The following is a 20,896-nucleotide window of genomic DNA, read 5'->3' as shown; positions in this document are numbered from 1 at the left end:
TATTGTCATATCTGTGATTCTTCAGTATGCGGTGATCACAACGAAAAGGCATACAAGGTGTATCAAAATGATTGGTACCCATCAACATTTAGTGAGACAAGACTGCCACATCAAAATGCAGCATATCATCTACCTAATTTGTAGATTTATGTAATAAAAGTTCATAAAACTATAAATAGTACCGGTAGTCATTTTCAAGAGGATCTAATGTTGTACTTGGTAGAAGCAGGCATATCGTTAGACAACAAAACGGATGGGTACCGATTATTGTGATACACCCTGTATTTACAAATTTACAACAAACAATACACTTGCGGTGATATTGATAACAACGAAAAACCTTACTAGATTCAAATGATATTTACAGATTTAAAACAAACAAATACATATGAACAGCTTGTTTCCAAACCATGTCCACAACCACATGTTCCTCATTTACTTGTGTGATATAATCACAATTACTTTGACAAGTTTGACATTAGCAACAATGAGTTGTACCATCAACAAGCCATTATTTACCACAACAATATGCAGAGTATTGTTCTCATTTGGGAACCAAATGCCTCACACAGTATTGTTACTGTGCATCCATCCACTGTTTGCTTTGTAATGGTGCATCCAACTGAAATTACTATACCTATAGCATTACAACCCATTGCAATATCGCACAGCTAAATCAGAAACATGTGTTTGTGGACTCTTCATATTGAAAACTAATTACAATGAATAGACTACGAAGTTATAAACATCATAATATGATACGAATGTCCTATGTTACAGAAAACATGATGGTATTATCCCAAATTGATTACTTTACTTCACAAGTTGTAATGCCACTGTATAGTAGCACTTAGCAGTTCAATAATTCACACAAATTTCAAAACCAGTTTGGAGCACTTTTGGTTTGTATTAAACGCAGGGTGGTCCGATTTCACCACATGCTATTTCCATCCAGGTTGAATCACATCCCAACTCCCGCCTTTCAAACCGACAATAAAAGCCAAACAATGTGGATTTGATTTTGAAGGCATCATGTTGTATTGATAGGTGAATGCATAAATTCACTTGGACATGATTTTGACTTTACATGATTTTGACTCCACAGAAAACATATTTCAGCCCTAATATTTCACAAAATCAATTTGGGCTCCCCACTGATATGAACATCTTTATTTCGCTGGAGAGAAAGTGGGTATGATGTAGGGATGAGTTTCTTGGGTGGACAATACTTTCTTTCCCATACTAACATTCTCATACACACCCACCCCCCCACCCCCACACACACACACCCACCCACCCATTCAGTCATTTTGAACAGTATATACTGTCAATATCTCCACATAATATAGGCCTATTATACCTTATGTAATATATGCCATTGCTTATACTGTATAACAGATTGCTATACTTAGTCATCTCAGTATGCTCAGGACAGAGAAATAATCCTTTTGGATACTAAAGCTGTCAAGAAGAATTGCTTAAAACCTAAATGGACGTAATCAAACCTGGACTGAACACTAGCTGCCATCTGATATAACTGACCGTCACATGGGTCATATATAGCCATTGCTTATATAACAGATTGCTATACTTAGTCATCTCAGTATGCTCAGGACAGAGAAATAATCCTTTTGGATACTAAAGCTGTCAAGAAGAATTGCTTAAAACTTAAATGGACATGTAGCGCAATTCAATGTATTTCGGGACGTACACCTCAAGGAATGAGACATACTTGTCACCTGCCATCTCACATTACCCAATTGTTTTCTTCACCACATCTTTCACCAGACTGATCTCTTCTCTTCCTAGCTCAACATCACACCAGTATTCCTCATTGGTGTCTTCCCACTTTCCTGCTTCACGTAATGCCTTTATACATACCTGTAGTAATGGACATTGATTGGTGGTATCACCGGACAACTTTCCTAGCGTCAGCCAATGAAGGGTCTTTTCACGTGAGCAAGGCATTTGAATATTTCTTGAACGCCATCATGTCCAATGGGATTTTGATTGAAAGTAATAGATACCAGATTAGGGAGATATTTGAATGACTGTGAGATGGATTGAGCACCATCTGATCCAATGTTATTCTTGGACACGTCAAGAGTATTGAGTTGTGGTATATATTGGAGTGATACTGACAGTGCTAGAACACCTTCGGAACCAATGTTATTATTGGATATGTGAAGCTGTCTGAGCTGTGGTATATATTGGAGTGATGCTGATAGTGTCTGAGCACCATCTGAACCAATGTTATTATTGTCCAAGAAAAGGCAATTGAGCTTTGGTATGTATTGGATTGATGTTAAGAGTGCTTGAGCACCATCTGATCCAATTTTATTATTGGACACGTCAAGCTCTTTCAGCAATGGCATGTATTGGAGTGATGATGACAGTGCTTGAGCACCATCAGATCCAATTTTATTATTGGACACGTCAAGCTCTTTCAGCAATGGCATGTATTGGAGTGATGATGACAGTGCTTGAGCACCATCAGATCCAATGTTATTATTGGACACATCAAGCTCTTTCAGCAATGGCATGTATTGGAGTGATGATGACAGTGCTTGAGCACCATCAGATCCAATTTTATTATTGGACACATCAAGCCGACTCAGCTGTGGTGTATATAACAGTGATGCTAACAGTGCTTGAGCACCATCTGATCCAAAGTTGCTATTGGACAAATTAAGATATGTTAGCTTTGGCATATCCTGGAATGAGACCGACTTAATATTATTATCAGACAAATCCAGATGTTCAAGTTTTGGCATATGTTGAAGTGATACTGACATTGCCGGGGCGATACCGAACAAACCACCACATGACCGTATCCCAATGTTTTTCAATATCAGCTTAGTCAGTTTGCAATGACTGATTTCCTGTGCAATAGCCTGGAATGAATTTGCAATCACATTGCCTGACAAATCAAGTTGGCGTAAGTTAGGCATGTGCGCAAAGGCAGGACCTAACACATGGAAATGCTTCTCATTTAGCATACAGTTACGTAAGTTCAAATAATCTAACATACCTAAGTACGTCATTGCTTCAGCTAGTTGGTAGGAAGAATCCCCTATGTTATTAAAACTCAAATCCAAGTGATTCAAAGGCAAATTTGGAAATACGTAATGGTCTCTAGTGGGTTGTTTGTGACTTGAAATGCCTTGTTGAAGCTTCCTTCCAGCATTCCTTATTGCTTCAAACAAGACTGGAAACCCCCTTTGTATATCATCGCGACCTAACATATCATGATCCATGGCCAATTGTTCTAGCACATTAACATATCGGCACATAATTGGTATACCTTCATTTACATGGAGACCATGATACAGTTTAAGGCCAAGTTTAGTGACTGATCCTGACCTTACTGTAATTTCTTGCAATACTTGCTCAAGAATATCCAGATGTGTTACTTCATCTTTAGGTGGAGGAGGTATACTCAATGTGGTTAGATTTGGTTGACTCTCAAGAAATGATTTGATTGCAAATACAGTCCATTCACAAACATCAAGATCCAAGACTTGGATTGACTTGCTTGTCATTTTACTTTGAAACTGATCCAGTAACCAGGTTATATCTACATCACTTAACCCGGGTATATCTACACCCTCATATTTTTCATATTTGAATGTCAGATAATTTAAATGAGGCGCTCTTGCTACAAATACAAGTGGAGGTGAATTAACATCAGCCATCACCGCCTCGGTAACCATATATACTGTAGCCTTTCTACACTTATCTATGTAATAGTTCAAAACACTATTATACTCATTGGAAATATTCATGCCTGCACACGCATAATACATGTTTGAGAGCAATGGCTTCATCAATGAGTGCAGTGTCTCATTAAACCCAAACTGAGATTCGGCTTCAAACAGTAAAATCAAGGGTAATCTCCATGGGTCGTATTTTTCGAGATATCCAATACCAAACACTTTATTACTTGCTTCAAGACTCTGCTTCAATTCACATGACATGTTAATTAGATGTGACAAAACAAATTTGGCTGCATTTTCATTCACTCCACAACTAAATTTCAACACATACTCTGTATCCTTCGGATTCATCTCGGATAAATATGAGCTAAACAAACTTTGGTCTGTCTCAATCAAACTTGTCAAGTACACAGCGCACAAAACTCTTGGAATGTTTTATGAATGAATGACACATTGGTTACTCTATCAAACCCACTAACTGTGCAATCTCTCGTAATAAATCCTAGACAACAACCTTGTTCAACATTAGTTGGAGAATCAAATTCAAATTCTTGGAAAGTCAGTTTAGAATCCAGATCTACCAAACCCTTTAAAGCAGTTTTACCCAATATGATTAAAAGCTGGTCAAAGGCAATATGATGCTTGAATTGTGAAAATGACATTTTTGATGATTCCCTAGCCATCCAATGCCTAACAAGATATTCTGTGACTTTTTGATATAAACTTGAAATTGTATCGGGAAGGGTCTGATTTTGTTTCCAAATAACACACATCATTGCCAACATGAGAGGGAAATGGGACAGGGTTGTGGTTGTATCACTTTTCGTCAGTTCTTTCAAAAGGCATTTGTTCTGTTTATCGGCATACTCCTGATCGGTTGCTCTGACAAAAGCACTGACAAACGTTACAATGCTCTTATCAGAAAACCCTTCAAGTAACACGTGTATGTAACCCTCATAGCATGTATTGAAATCATCAACTTTATTTGGCCTCGTTGTAACTATGGTTTGACACCCACAAAGCAGGTATTCACTAAGAATCATATCATTTGAGCCTAACTCATCATATCCATCAAAAACAAACAGACACTTGTCAGCATTTGAGGAAATGTAGCTACGCACTGTGGGTCCGGATATGCTGGGTAAGAGTTGCTTAGTAATGGCATCAAACAGATCTTGATTTACTTGAACTTTTCGCATGTCAAGAGCAAACACAAGATCAAAATTGTCCAGGTCGTTTACAGATATTGGCTGGGATGATGTAGAGGAATGGTAGCAAGCGCCTTCATCGGATATAGCCCACTGATAAGCAAGTCTTGAGGTCAGAGTTGTCTTACCAGTGCCGGCTAACCCAGACACTAACACATGATTTAAGGAAATACCGTGTGTACTCTTAAGCTTCAACAAATCAGTATCGTTTCAAGTTTTATATGTTTAACTTCCATGGGTGTTTTTTGCTCTTTCATAAGTTTTAACTCGACAAAAAACTCATCTGATGGGAACTGCTTCGGAAACCCAGGAATGAACCCAATTCCACCTCTCCTCGTCTTATAGATAGCTTTTAGTTGCTTCTGCCAGGTGGTGATGTCAGGAAGCTCATCTGTGGGTGAGAAAATGTACCTCTATTCAAATCATCGATCATTTACATTTTAGATCTTGAAACATATAATTGTGTATTTGCGGAATGTTCTCTGCACAGATTTCGGGTCATGTTTCGTAATGTTTAATAAGTGAATTTCGTAATGTTCATAAGAATTTCATCTACTGGCCCAAACAAAAGTGTAACATTAAACAAACATCAAAAGCTAGCAAAATATATTGAAATGTGTAACTCTCTGTCAACGCGACGAACAGCATGAAACAATATATTAAATACATGAAGCAGATTACATGGCAAAAGGACACAGGAAAAGAAATATCTAAAAAATACTAATTTTAAATAACAAGCAATACAGTTAACCCTTTCAAAATAGGTTAGTTCTACAGGTATTTCTATAGGGGCAATTAACCTCTTTTGTCCATTTAATGTCTCAAAAAGATATTACCCTTTTGTCATGCGGGGCAATAATGTTCTCCATTTGTAAAGAATATATAATGTCAGATTTGTTACCTAATTCCACTCTATGAAACTGATTACCAAGGTGTACACTTGCCGCATCTCCTGCTTCACGACTCCCTGAAAATAGAAAGAAGACAAAAAAAAGCAAGGTAGTCTTGTTTATTGTTGTTTACACAATGTCATGCAGGTGTAAATAAGGCCATCTTAATTTGATTGTTTGTCTCAAAGCCCTGCCCATCAGTAAAATCGCCCCTTTTTGCGCATTATTCCAGCTGGATTGAGTGAATTTCATTTTTTCCACTGTTTTTTTCTTCCAAAATCCACCACACACATGTCACTTCTGCATGACATTGACAGACGTAAAAATACCATTATTCGTAAATCTGAATACAATTTTCATCTTGAACACAGTGAAACTATACGTGCTTATTCCCTTGCGAATTTTTGTCAAATAGCCTCTCCCACATTTTGATCATATTACTTAACAATGGGTAACCTTCAGCTCATAGCTAGCTGGTGTTATTTTCTTCAGAATGTGGGTTGGTTGGGGGGGGGGTCATGAATGGAAAGTCATTAAATACTTACACAAATAATAGGGGTGTCATAATTTTTTACACCAAAATAGGGGGGTTAAACAATTTTTAAGGGCTTGTGACCATTTTTGGTTGCACTAAGTGCACATCCATTACACTTTCCATCAAAATATTTGCACAATCTTTACACTTGCAATCAAATTTTTTGCATGCTTTGCGCACCTTCTATCCATCAAGCGCACACATTTCTTGACATTTTTTAATTTGTTTCGAGTAAGTGTCATAAAAATTTTCAGCCCTCGATTTAAGGGGGTCATAAAAAAGACCTTTCCTTCCAAAGAAAATGACAGCCACAGCTTATGCATCAACATTTGGAGAGTCAGCATCTTAATGGGAGGAAAGTGCCAAATCCGATGCCTGTTAAAGATTATTTTCTGTTTAATTAATTCCAATAATTACATAATTCCCATATCCTTTGTTATGATTTTAAGATTACCTTGAGGAAGACTGCCCCACTTCTTTTCAAGTATCTCCTTTGCCTCAACCAAGCAACAATCATGTAGTGATTGTATGAGTGCCTTCTGTGTAGCTTTCCTACCAGATGACTGTCGCCAGAACCGTAAGACGTGAATGGCCCGCAGTTTGACATCTCTGGAGTCTGCCATACGTTCAGCATTTTCAACGTCTGATGCCTCAATACCAAGTTTTATGAAGAGATTCTTAAAATGAGCATGACAAAGTTTAGCCTCATTTGCCACATCCCATAAATCTTTGTCAGATACAAGGTCTAATCCTGATAATAAAAACAACATAGAATTTGTATAATCACATGAGTCATAAATCTAAGACAATAACTTATTTGACAACGCAGGTTCTTGCCCAGGGAGGTTGGTGATTTAAAAATAAAACATAATCAGCTTATTTTGATATAACATTCCAGACACTCCCCAGTTGGCCCCTATAGCCAGAATTGTAACACCTCACTGCTCACTGGCCCGGGGTTTTAATATTTGTACACTACCTATGTTTTACTGCCTAGTAGTACCACTGTGTCTAGAGAGGTTCAAAATCCATGTACAACTCCAGACATAACAAGTCACATGGGAGACCAGTTGTACCACACTTTTTAGTATATGGTCATTTTCACGGTAAAGGGTGTAACTTTTGATTTTTTAGGGTCAAAATTTCAAACCACTTAAATATGTTTCTGTTTACTGTAATCATGCATAGAAGCAACTTAAATTCCAGTAAAATAGTGTTTCAAGGCTTAAACCTTTTGATTTCTGATAAAAAATTTGACATTTCCATAACATTTTGGTTAAAATCTAAGAAAAAATGTATTTTACATAAGCTCAGAAAATTATGACATGAAAGCTGGAATACATGTGAAATCCCATTCCAAAGTAAGTCAACAGATATAAGTTAAATTTTATACCATGTTTTGCTATGTTTGTAATTGCAATTTTGAAATTTTTTAACATCAAGGGTCATTTGCAATGGAAATTTCCCAACCTTAAACATATTTTTTAAGTTTTAATTGGGTTCCTAAAATAATTTAAATGTCTAACTTCATGTACAAATACTACTTGATGAAAGGAACCTCCCAGCCAAGTTTCACAGAAATTGGAGTTATTTTTTAGAATTGGCAATTCAAGCGATTTGTGTTTCGGAGGCTTCAGTTAACAACACAGGTGATCATAAAAGTAAAATATTTGGCTAACTACTACAAGTTGACATGAAAAAATAGGTAAAAAATATCACAATTACCAATTTTCATGCTTTGCTTCTAAGTATTGAATTTCAGTTGTGACAAAAATTAAATTATCACAGCAAGTCATTTTTTTGTTTCGTAGGCTTCATGTTAACAATGGTTAAACAATGCAGAAGTAGTTTTTTTGAAAACAACACTGTTGGGATCATCTAAGCTGTTATTTTCTTGTGTGTATTGAATCAATGATTCTATGCGGCAGATATTGTAGATTTATAACATGGTAATTTTTTCACCCATTTGTTAAGTATGGTGTTATTTGCATGTGAAGCCTCGAAACGGGCTTTCTTGGATATCAGTATATTTTTCAAGCATTAACCATAATATCAATTTTTTTTAATTTATGACATTCTGCACATATCATGCAACAATTACAATGCAGATATCAATATGGAACATATCAATTTAGATATGCATAGTGATAGTTAAGCTTACTGTTGTTTTGGAGGCTTCATTTGTTTGGAGGCTTCAATTGTTAACGGAAAGTTTGTATTGGGTCCCATTTTCAAACGGTGATATATATCTCCATGATTTAAAAACAAGTGACTTGAGGATCTACTTTGCTACATTTTGATAAATAGATTGGATGAGCTCTTTTATTTATATTTGCCCAAGCTTGCTGAACAGTTTGTTTCGGAGGCTTCAAAAAAGTTAACGGAAAATCGGCTCTTTGAAGTCAAGATTTTATAAAAATTTTAAAAGCTTGCAAATCAACTAATTTTTTGTTACCCATTTCAAGTTAAGATATCAACTGTTATGAATCAAGAAGAAGTGAAGAAATAACCAAGAATTATGAACCAAAGCTATACCCACAAAGTTTGTTAACAATTGTTAACGGAAAATAAAGCCTCAAACGACAAATATCAAGTCCGGTTCTCAAAAATACAGGGCTGTTCACAATTAAATCTAATGTGGCAGTGTTTACTGAACATATGACCGTACTTTCTGGATAAGAAAAATTATCCATGAACTAACTGAAGAAAACACAGGGTTTTACAAAAAATGTTACTGTTTTTTACAGTTTTTCAAAATGGCAATATTAGGTACATTTAAGCCTGCTAAAACTGAACGCAGTAACTCCCGAAGATGATTATGCTACCCAAGGTAGCTGCTAACTAGATGACTTATGTGGCCAAAAATCATGGAATTCTGTGGCTTTATTAGAAATCTACGGATCAAAATGTTAAAAATCCAAAGTTACACCCTTTACCGTGAAAATGACCATATGCGATGCGATCAAGCAAAATTAGTCGGAACTCGGAAATATTAAATTTTCACTTTCTTATAGGATAGTAAAAAACATTTACAAAGCTGCATTTTGAAGAAAACTCCTTTGAAATTGAACAACCAGCTCCAAAGACACGAGCAATAAAGAGTTCCCAAAACAAGAGGAAACAAAAGGAAATATTGCCTTTGTTTGGCTATATCTCAAAATCAATATTTCCGAGTTCCGACTGATTTTGCTTGATCGCATTATAAACAACAAGTAGAATTATGTAACTGATGACAGGAAGTAGTATTTCTGTGGCCAAAGGGTAAAGGAGGGTAAAATGTTTGCGGGTCTAATATCTCCCCATTAGCACCCCAGGCTTAGCACATGCCAAATTTTAACAAACCCAATGTGTTAACTTTGAATTGTCTCTATGATGCGAGCGTAGCGGGCAGGATATTATGCATATTTGAATATTTTCGTATCTGTGTTTCTACATCTTTTTACAGCGTTATAATGAAAACATGCCATATTATGTGTACCAATTGCTTTCCCCCTTTGGACTGGTCAGAAATTGCTTCCCTTCCCCTATGGCTTGCCAAAGATTTCTTGCCCACAGTGTTGCCAAAACTTTTCAGCGTCAAGGCGCGGCGCATTGACTCGTCAGGCCGCGGTAAACGATTCTCAAGTAGCCCAATTTTGTAAACTTCAAAAAAGCGCCCAATACCGGATATTTGGGCGGATTTACCCGAATTTAGAACACAAAACACCCAATTGGGCGGAAAAGCACTTGACTTTAAAACTTCTGATACTTACTGGGAAATTACTGACCGATCAATAAATGGTCACAAAACCCATTGAAATTGCAATTTGGAGCTTCAAAGACTCAAAGCCTTTATAAATCGGCTAAATTGAAAGGAAATTACATCAAATTACTGCCGCGGCTTGAGATTGGCAAAAGTAGCCCAATTTTAGGCAAGTAGCGGCATGCTTTTTTGAGTAGCGGCAAGTGATCGCCAAGTAGCCCAATTGTGCGCCTAAGGCGCGGCGTTGGCATCACTGTAATTGCCCATCCTCTCAATTGAACCCTACCCTGGGGCACATAATTCTCGCGTTTCACAATACGATGCGCCTCCAGCAGTCGCTGGGTCGAGGCCAAAATACGCAGTGCATCATGGGAAAATGAGTCGACATCCAAAGCCTGCGTAATACGAATACAATACAGGAACATGCATCATTGTGGGTTTAAATGTCATGTTACATGCGAATGCACACTAAAACAACAATTTACAATTATAGTAGATCCATTTTCTATCTATTGATCACATTGAATCCTTCGTGGAGCTGTTTTCAACATATTTATTATCGCACTCAGCGTGAAAATTCAATAGCAGCTAGAACGGCGATGTCGACTCTGGAGTCGAAAATTTGACTGTTAAAAGCAACCGCTGGCGACGCCTTACGTATTGTGAAATGCGAGAATTATTGCACAACCCTTAATCATTTCTATTATGACATTGCAACTTTCCATCTCACCTTCATATTTCTGTTTTTTCTGCCTGGTTTGTAATTCTTCATCATCACTCTGGCTTGGTCTTCTCTGTCGTTTGTTTAATTGAATTGTTGCCATTTTGAATTATCTGAAACTAAAGCAATACATGAGATGCATTATCATTGGACAAATTTCAAATATTTTTGGTGAAGTTGGTCAAAATTAAAAAAAAATTAAAAAACGGTTCCTTGATATTTTTACCTAGTTTTTGGGCACGGCTGTTTGATGTATATAGAATTGGCTTCATTATTAACTAAATGCAAACTATAGATGGCGCTATTTATCCTAAATCATATTTCTTTATTTGCAAGGGTTAGGTGATTAATACCGCCATTAAAACAGCTGGAATAGGTGACACAAGCAACAAGGAAATTTTATAAACATATTTTATCAAACAATAAAAGGAATTATTTGTATTAAAAGCTTGAAACGGTAATTTCCAGTGAATAAATAGCGCCACCAATTCTGTCATTAATAGATACATTTTATATCCGAAAAAGTTTTAAAGATACTATAAAAGTGAATAATTTTGTAAAAGAGGGGAAATTAATATTGAGAACGACTCAAAAGCATCTGTATACATTAGCACGATATCACTTTTAGCTGTTTAAGCCTAAAATTTGGTTATACATGATGTTTTGTTTGAAAAACTAATAACTGATCACATCAAACAACCGTGTGGGGTTGTGCAATAATTATGTGTACCCACAGGTGGTGAATTCTCAAAGTGGTCTGCCAAAAATCGCTTCCCCCCCTTTGTCCGTGCTAAAAAATCTCTGCCCCCCCCTCTTTTGATGTGCCAAAAACCTTTGCCCCCATCCCTTTTGACATGCCAAAAATCTTTGCCCCCCAGAGCATTACACACTAAGATTTTGGGAACCCGAATTTAAAATCTTAATTTGAGCAGGAAATTTTGCATAATTGCCCCCTTAATGATGTGATAATCACATCATTTGTGTTATTTTCTGAAAACAGGGGATAATGTAGGCTGTCTGCGATTTGAATAAACTTAAAGGCCTATTCAGCGATTTGCTCTTTCAGAAAATCATCAAAATCATCAAAATTCATTATTTGCAACTTAGTAGTAGCACAGATGTGCGAATAGCCAGCTTGTGGTTAAGCCGAAAGCTGTGTTTCAAAGACAAAATAGGACATTTTACATGAAACTATAAAAACTCCACTAAATTGGCAACATGTATTTAAATGCAGGCTTCAACTTTGTCAATGCTGCTGTAATTGTTTTACACTTCCACGGGGCTCACGGAATGGGGCTTTGATTTATATTTGAACATGGAATTGTCTGATTGACAACTGGATTATAGATGTGGTGAATTTTCAAACTTTTTGCCAGAATTCCTTGATTTTTTAAAGCAAAAATTAGTACATTTTTGGGTCTCTTTTTGTGTGTGTGTCAAATGCAGTATATTTGTGGATATGTTTGCGGAATCTCATCCATACATTCCCCCACTCACCCCCCGGGGGCCTGTGAAATAGGTTTTTAATGCACAACATCTCTGCCGGGCATAATATAGCTGGTATCGCATAGTAAAAAAGTGCTACACAATTTTCATTTTATGGTATTTTGCATGTATAAGACACAATTGCTATACAAATTTTGAAATTTGTTAGTTTTTGCTACACACATTGCATACACTAAATTATGCCCTGCACCTCTGTACCAGCGATTAATATGCATAATTACAGGAATTGGAATGTGAATACTCCAGATTTCACAGTGAAAGCACTTCAGGCTTACACCATCATGACCATTGGGCATTACAGTCATGCAAAAAGTAGAAATTCAAGAAAATCACAAATTATTAATAATAATATTGTGGCTTTGACTATTTTATAGGCCCTCGTTGGAGTAATGCAATCCAGAGGTACAACGTGGAGGAAACCATTCATTGAATTCATTGTTATCAAATAAAGCAATTTATAATTAACCCTAACCCAACCCGTGGATTTTTTGCTATCAGAAGGGAAAGAAGAAATGAAAAAGAGAGAAGGTGAAGAAAGAAGTCACTTGGTACCCCCGGGATTCGAACCTCGGACCCCTTGCATGCCACACCGACCTGTAGCCACGGAGGTTATGCTGCCCTGGGCAGCGATTCCCTGGATATATATTACTTAGGCTGATTGCGTCATCAAGTCACATGGAATACATGCACGCACAGTGGTTAGTACGCTTTAGTGAGACTTAGTTTTGTTAGGGTTAATAAAGCAAGAAAATGCAACACAGCAACTTACTTTTCTGTAGTAGTTTGTTAACCATGCAGTCGTTCCAAGGGGACGAACACTTGGCTCCTGAAACAAATTGTTCAAACCAAGCTAAAACCTTATAAGCACGGTGTCCTGCATCCTGCATGGATAGAAAATGAAAGAAGCAGAATTGACAAAAGAGCAAGGAAAACAAAGGCCACTCCCCAACAAATTATTAACACTTTTGCTCTCTTAGTAATTGGGTCGAGAAATGAGAAATTGCATATTCAATTCCATGTCCTGATGCAAAAGCTGTCAGTCTTATATAATGTGTTCCCTTATATGCCTATAAATGAATTCACACAAACAACAATGTGACTTCTAGAGTTAATATGGGGTATGTATAAAGCAAGCAGTGTTTCAATTTGTGTGTGCATCAAACACAAAGATTTGCCTCTAATTTGAAACAGGGCATGTCTTATGACCCTATAATACATGTACATGTATGTGTGGTTGTGAAGAATTGAATACCTAAGTGGAAGAAGAGCCCAACTCCATCAAAACTGTTTTTGAGATATTAAGAAAGAACTTAATATTTAGAAAAGTTTTACAAACAAAATGTTTTCATCTTCAGGGGACCTTGAATACATGAAGATACAGTATTACATACATTAAAAATTATATGTTTCCATGGCAATGGTACAGGTCTTAAAACGAGCTGGAGTTGGACCCTTCTTCCACTATATATACTGCAAGTGCCAGTTCCGTAAGCAGATGTGTTATAAATAGCTAAAGAAATTTGGTAATTATCCATTAATTGCACAAGTAGAAGCATGTAAGCAAGAAAGTTTATTGTAGTGAGAAGCAGATTTCATGGATGAACAAAATTTCTCTTTAATCCAATATTTGTGAGAGAGGGCCCAACTCCATGGAGTTGGACCTTTCTTCCATGAAAACCATGATTAAGTGTACGTGGAAGACTATTTAGAGAGTGGATTTTGGGTCATCTTTCACACACATGGAAGAACAGTCTGTTGGCAATAAAATGCTGGGTCTAACTCATTTTTGTAAAAAAATTGGAGTTGGGCCCTTCTTCCACTCAGGTATTCAATTGTATCACAACTTCACAAGGTCTAGTTGGAAACTTGTTTTCTGAGGTTGGGCACCTCCCTTGTCCCATGCAATATATATAGGCCTGCCCCAAACATTAATTTCTGAATCACCACACATGTTAAACGTGTACAGATCAGGCTTACTTTAAACACAAAAGAAAAACATCCCTTTCAGTTTTAACATACATCACATTGCCTACAATATAGTTTAATCATAATAGTACAGGAGCAGCAACCTCAAAAAAATGACTTCGTTCACCCTCCACTACATACAAGGTTTGACACCATAGGTAGTTAGTATGGACCCTCTAGATCACTGCTAGGTAGGTAGTGGACTCAAATTGTGGTATCACTTTTTTTTACAGGTCAATTTATGTATGGACGTATAATCGCATAAAATCACAAAAAATAGGACAAAATTAAGGGGTAGGGGAGATATAAACTCCAAGAACTCAACTTTTACTTGTGATTTTGAATTCATTTTGGTATCAATATGTAGCTAAATGATTTTCCTAACTTTCTAGTATTATTTTTAAACAAAAACAGATTTCATTTGAGCATATTTGGAAGTATATAGTCCATAAATGAGTGGTAATCTGATTTTTTTAAACCATATGTGTAAAGTTTGACATTGGCCTCAAATCTCACCACTATACCACTTTATATTTTCAAAATTGATTCAGTTTCCATTTTTAATTTTTTAATTTAAATTTTAATGTTTTATTTTGTTTTTAATGTTTAGCATATCAAGGGAAACATTATTGTAACAGTTCCAATCATTATAATATGTATGAGTTCGTTGGGGTGTCTGTGGGACGAGGTGTGTGTGGGGTGCTGGGTGTATATAGGGTATGTGTAGGGGTGAGGGGATGAATGTGTGTGTACATGAATATGTCACTACACTGCACCAACTTCCATTTACAAAATCCGTTAACTTTCCATTGATGTAATATTTTGAATATTTATGTGTAGGACGTGAGTAACCACTGGGAAAAAGACAAAAAATGTTTAAAAAAAAAAAAAAAACCCAACAAAAACTGATGTTGATTTTCCTTGTATATCAGCATAACATAGAAAAATATTAAGGGGTAGGGGAAAATAAATCATCAGAACTCAATATTTTACTCATGATATTGACTTCATCTTGGTATTGATTAAATTCAATTCAATTCAATATGTATATCTAATTGATTGTTCTAACTTTTAGTATTATTTTAAAGCAAAGCGACCATTAGTTGTCAGGTAGATACACAGAAACTGTGAGAAAAGGGTACGTTTTCTATGTCTAACAGCGTAATATGACAATATTAAGGGGTAGGGGAAATATAAACTGCCATAACTCAACTTTTACTCAGGAAAATGAATTCATCTTGGTATCAAAATGTATCTAAGTGATTGTTCTAACTTTCTAGTATCATTTTAAAGCAAAGCAACCATTAGTTGTCAGACAGATATACAGAAACTGTGAGGAAAAGGTAACTTTTCTATGTCTCAACAGCGTGAAGATGACAATATTACGGGGTGTAGGGGAAATGTAAACTGTCATAACTCAACTTTTACTCATGAAATTGAATTCATCTTGGTATCAAAATATATCCAAGTTATTGGTCTAGCTTTCTAGTATTATTTTAAAGCAAAGCGATCATTATTTGTCAGGCAGATATACAGAAACTGTGAGGAAAAGGTAAATTTTCTATGTCTAACAGTGTAAAATGACAATATTAAGGGGTAGAGGAAATTTGTAACTGCAATAACTCAACTTTTACTGATGAAAATGAATTCATCTTGGTATCAAAATGTATCTAAGTGATTGTTCTAACTTTCTAGTATTATTTTAAAGCAAAGCGATCATTAGTTGTCAGGTAGATACACAGTAACTGTGAGGAACAGGTCAATATTCTATGTCTAACAGCTGAAATATGACAATATTAAGGGGTAGAGGACATATAAACTGCCATAAACTCAACATTTACTCATGAGAATGAATTCATCTTGGTATCAAAATGTATCTAATTGGTTGTTCTAGCTTTCTAGTATTATTATAAAGCAAAGCGACCATTATTTGTCAGGCAGATATACAGAAACAGTGAGGAAAAGGTAAATTTTCTATGTCTAACAGCGTAAAATGACAATATTAAGGGGTTGGGGAAATTTATAACTGCCATAACTCAACTTTTACTCATGAAAATGAATTCATCTTGGTATCAAAATGTATCTGATTGGCTGTTCTAACTTTCTATAAACAAAGCGATCATTAGTTGTCAGGTAGATACACAGAAACTGTCACAAGGGACCGTTCACCAAACACTTGTAAGGGGGAGGGGCCTGATGCAAAAAAAATTTCATCGCATAAAAATTTTTCGCCCCCCTTTACAGACCTCAAATATTTTAGGGCTCCCTTTTTGACATGAAAATTTTTCCAGGAAAATTTTTGGTCATTTTTGCAGGCCCCCCCCTTAGGAGGGCCAACATTTTCAGACCCCCCTTTGCATCAGCCCCCCCTTACAAGTGTTTGTGAACGGTCCCTAAATATGACAATATCAAGGGATAGGGGAAATATAAACTCCCATAACTCAACTTTTACTCGTGATAATGAATTCATCTAACGTTCTAGTATCATTAGTTGTAAAGTAGATACAAAGGAAATGTGAGAAAAAGCTTCCATGTGTAACAGTGTCAAATATGGTAATATTAAGGTTAGGGGAAATATTACCATATCTCAACTTTGGCTGCATTAACTGTGAAGGGGAACACGGGAATACAAATCGTTGCACCAACATTTGAATGTAGTATACGATTGAGGTTTCTTACGTTAATTGGTGCAATTGGACCATTTTTAAAATTTGACCTTTATTTATGATATTTTTGATATATTCGACCCCTGAACTAAGCTTCGTAGAACTATGACAATTGTCTTTTTTAAAATTCTTAGCGATGAGAGGAACAATTTGAGATTACAACATGATACACGTAGGATCATTTTTTAGTATTGGCCCCATTATGACCTTCAACCCCTCGTGGGAAACTTAATTGCTTTTAAAATAAGGCCAGAAAATGAGAACAATCAAATAGCTACATATTGATACCAAAATGGAATTCATTTTCGTCAGTGAAACTTGTGTTTTGGTGATTTGTATGTCCAATTACCCCTTAATATTGTCATATTTTACGCTGTTAGACATTGAATATTAACATTTTCATACATTTTATGTCTATCTGCCGGACAAGTAATGGCTTAATTGCTTTTAAAATAATACTAGAAAGTTAGAACTATCAAATAGCTACATATTGATACCAAAATGAATTCATTTTCATCAGTAAAACTTGAGTTTGGGTGATTTGTATGTCCCCTTACCCCTTAATATTGTCATATTTTACGCTGTTAGACATTGAATATTAACATTTTCATACATTTTATGTCTATCTACCAGACAACTAATGACTTAATTTCTTTTAAAATAATACTAGAAAGTTAGAACTATCAAATAGCTACATATTGATACCAAAATGAATTCATTTTCATCAGTAAAACTTGAGTTTTGGTGATTTGAATGTCCCCTACACCTTCATATTGTCATATTTTACGGTACTACACATGAAAAATTGACATTTTTAAACATTTTATGTCTTTCCAGCTAACAATTAATGGTTATTTTGCTTTAAAAGATTACAACAACCAAATAGCTATTATATTAATGCCAAAATGAATGAATTATAATGAATAAATACATGTCAAGTTACGTTGGTTTGTACGTGCCCTAACCTTTAATATTGTCAAATTTTACGCTGTTACACATTGGAAAATAATAACATTTTTATCATCTTTTATGTCTATCTTATGGTTTTTCTGTTAAAAATAATACTGGAAAGTTAGAGCAATCAATTAGCTACATGTTGATACCAAAATGAATCCATAATTATGAGTAAAGGTTGAGTTATGGTGGTTTTTATTTCCCCTACCTTTAATAATGCCATATTTGACATGGTTATACATAGAAACGTAACCTTTTCTCACATTTTATGGCTATCTACCTGACAATTAATGTTTGCTTTGCTTTAAAATAATACTAACACGTTTGAACAATCAATTAGCTACATATTAATTCCAAAATGAATTCATTATCATGAGTTGAAGTTGAGTTATGATGGTTTATATTTCCCCTACCCCTTAATATTGTTACACAAGCTGCTACATGTGGAAAAGTAACTATTTTTTTTTACATTTTCAGTCTATTTTCCTGACAAACAGCGATTGATCTCACCCCACACATATAAATATTCAAAATATTACATGAATGGCAACTTACCAAACAAATTTTGTTAATAGAACTTATACAGTTCAGCCGAGTGACATATTAAGACATGTAAAACACCCCAACCCTGAACCCTATACACACCCCGCACCCACACCCACATACCCACACACACACACCCAAACCCACACAACACAAACCATCATGCAAGCAAACATGCACATACATAAATATTTGAACCAGAACATCAAAGTTTGCCTAGATATGCTTGATATTAAAAACAAAATTAAAAAATGGAAACTTAATTAATTTTGAAAATAGAAATTGGCACAATAGTAAAATTTGAAGCCAATGTCACAAAAACACCCACCCTACGCATTGTTGTGAAAAATCTGATTTTTCACTAGTGTATGGACTGGCCACTTCAAATCATGATCAAATGAAACCTAGGTTTGCTTTCAAATAATACTAGGCAGTTAGAATAATCAATTAGCTACATATTCATACCAAAAAAAATTCATTATTATGAGTAAAAGTTGAGTTCTTGGAGTTTATATTTCCCCTACCCCTTAATTTTGTCCTATTTTTTGTGATTTTATGCGATTATACGTGCATACATAAATTGACCTGTAAAAAAAAAGTGATACCACAATTTGAGTCCACTACCTACCTAGCAGTGATCTAGAGGGTCCATACTAACTACCTATGGTGTCAAACCTTGTATGTAGTGGAGGGTGAACCAAGTCCTTATTTAGGCCCCTTGTGGGATCTTGCTCCTGGACTATAAGAATGAGATTTAAGAAATGTATTATATTAATAAACTTACGTAATATTCACCCGTCTATGGACAGTCACATCACACCTCGGTCACACATATCTTCACTTTCAGAAAATGATTCCAATCTGGGAAATCCCACTGGTCTCAGATATTGGCACACAACATATCACATGACGAATATAGGCTATCCAGGGCTAGTTGTAGTTGGTATACACTGTACTTGCTTCCTGCACTAACACAGGATGTGAGCAGCCTCCACTATTGACCTCGATTTGATCTGACTTAAAGGAGGCCTAAATCTAGGAAAAACATGTACATTAATTTAATCCTAACCCTAACTGTGGTTTTTTTGTTATCGGAAGGGAAAGAACAAACAAAAAAGGAGAGAAGGTGAAGAAAGAAGTCACTTGGTACCGCCGGGATTCAAACCTGGGACCCCTCGCATGCCACGCAGAAGATCACCGACCTGTAGCCATGGAGGTTACGCTGCCCTGGGTATATATGACTTGGCCTGATTGCGTCATCAAGTCACATGGAATGCATGCACGCACAGGGGTTTTAATAATGTGCAACTCATATACCATTGCATGTTGTCATCACTGACCAGACACTTTTATTTTTCACCCAAAACACTGACATGCCCAAGGGCTGAAAGGTAACCCTTACCACTGACCTGCTATGAAAAAAGGATACCCAAATCACTGACCACAGCCATGGTGCAAACAAAGGTACCCATATCACTGACCTTACATGTCCCAATGACCCTTTTCACTGACGAAGGTAGAAAGCAATATTTACCTAGTGTATTTCCAATCCCTTTACATACAATTTCTGTTATAATATGAAATAGCCTGGAATATCATCCTTAACACAAAATTGTGGTCATACACAACAAACAAGCTGCAATCATTTCATTGGTATCCAATTAGTACAAGTACATCCTGGGAAGATCATACACCAACAGGTTATTTGTAGTGGAAAAGTTTTATTTCCATGTAAAATGTAATATTTATTTCACCATGTCAGGACTTAGTTGGTGTGAGAAATGCATCGTCTAAGCAGTGAAGCTTACCAACTTTAAGCTTATCAATTGGTCATGTGTGTGCCGAATTTTGCACCCTCTGGACTGGTGTGTTTTTGAATGGTACACAACCCGCGGCACACAATCGGAAGTAGAAACCCGGGAGTAGAAAGCAAGAAACATCAGCAAAAGCGATGAAAAACGTGATTGCATTTTCTTAATAAGCGTAGCTATTTACCTTTGATTTCAGTGCTGAATCCCGGGCCGAATCCATGATCCGCGCTAAGCTCTGAAATCTGAAATATAAAGCACTTTTTTTCCCCGTTTAACTTCGGTTTTGCGCGGGTGACAAACCACCGCTGTTTGAGGGCGGCAGACAGGTTGCGCGAAAACACTGCACAGCGGTCGTGTTGCCGAAAAACGCAAACCGCGTTTGAGCACAATTTTAGGCTGTACCGGCTTACTAAAATGCTCTATCTCAAAATTGACGGGCATCAGAACATTAAAAATAGCATAATATAACTGATAAGCAATTATTTTAGCAGATAATCGAGAAATTGTAAGTAATTTAAAATTAATTAAGATATATTTGCGTGGTTCGTTTTGCCCCAATTTTCGCGATATTGCTCTGAAAACACAATGTTTTAAATTACTTTTTGAAAAATTTCGAGATTTTCTGCGTTGAAGTGAAAT

General features: G+C 36.1%; 1 protein-coding gene across 1 annotated transcript; it reads right to left on the bottom strand.

Annotated features, from left to right (window-relative positions):
* Positions 1-1,493: 1,493 nt before the first annotated feature.
* On the bottom strand, positions 1,494-6,870 carry LOC140163022 (uncharacterized). Its single transcript, XM_072186362.1, is given in 4 exon segments — positions 1,494-4,128; positions 4,131-5,315; positions 5,826-5,891; positions 6,804-6,870. Coding segments are annotated over 2 exon segments (2,982 nt in total). The 5' UTR covers positions 4,916-5,315; positions 5,826-5,891; positions 6,804-6,870; the 3' UTR covers positions 1,494-1,931.
* Positions 6,871-20,896: the final 14,026 nt, after the last annotated feature.

This window comes from Amphiura filiformis, chromosome 10, assembly GCF_039555335.1.
Source record: "Amphiura filiformis chromosome 10, Afil_fr2py, whole genome shotgun sequence".
Taxonomy (NCBI): Eukaryota; Metazoa; Echinodermata; class Ophiuroidea; order Amphilepidida; family Amphiuridae; genus Amphiura; species Amphiura filiformis.
Note: the sequence above shows the minus strand (reverse complement) of the source record. Positions and strands in the feature narration are given on the sequence as shown.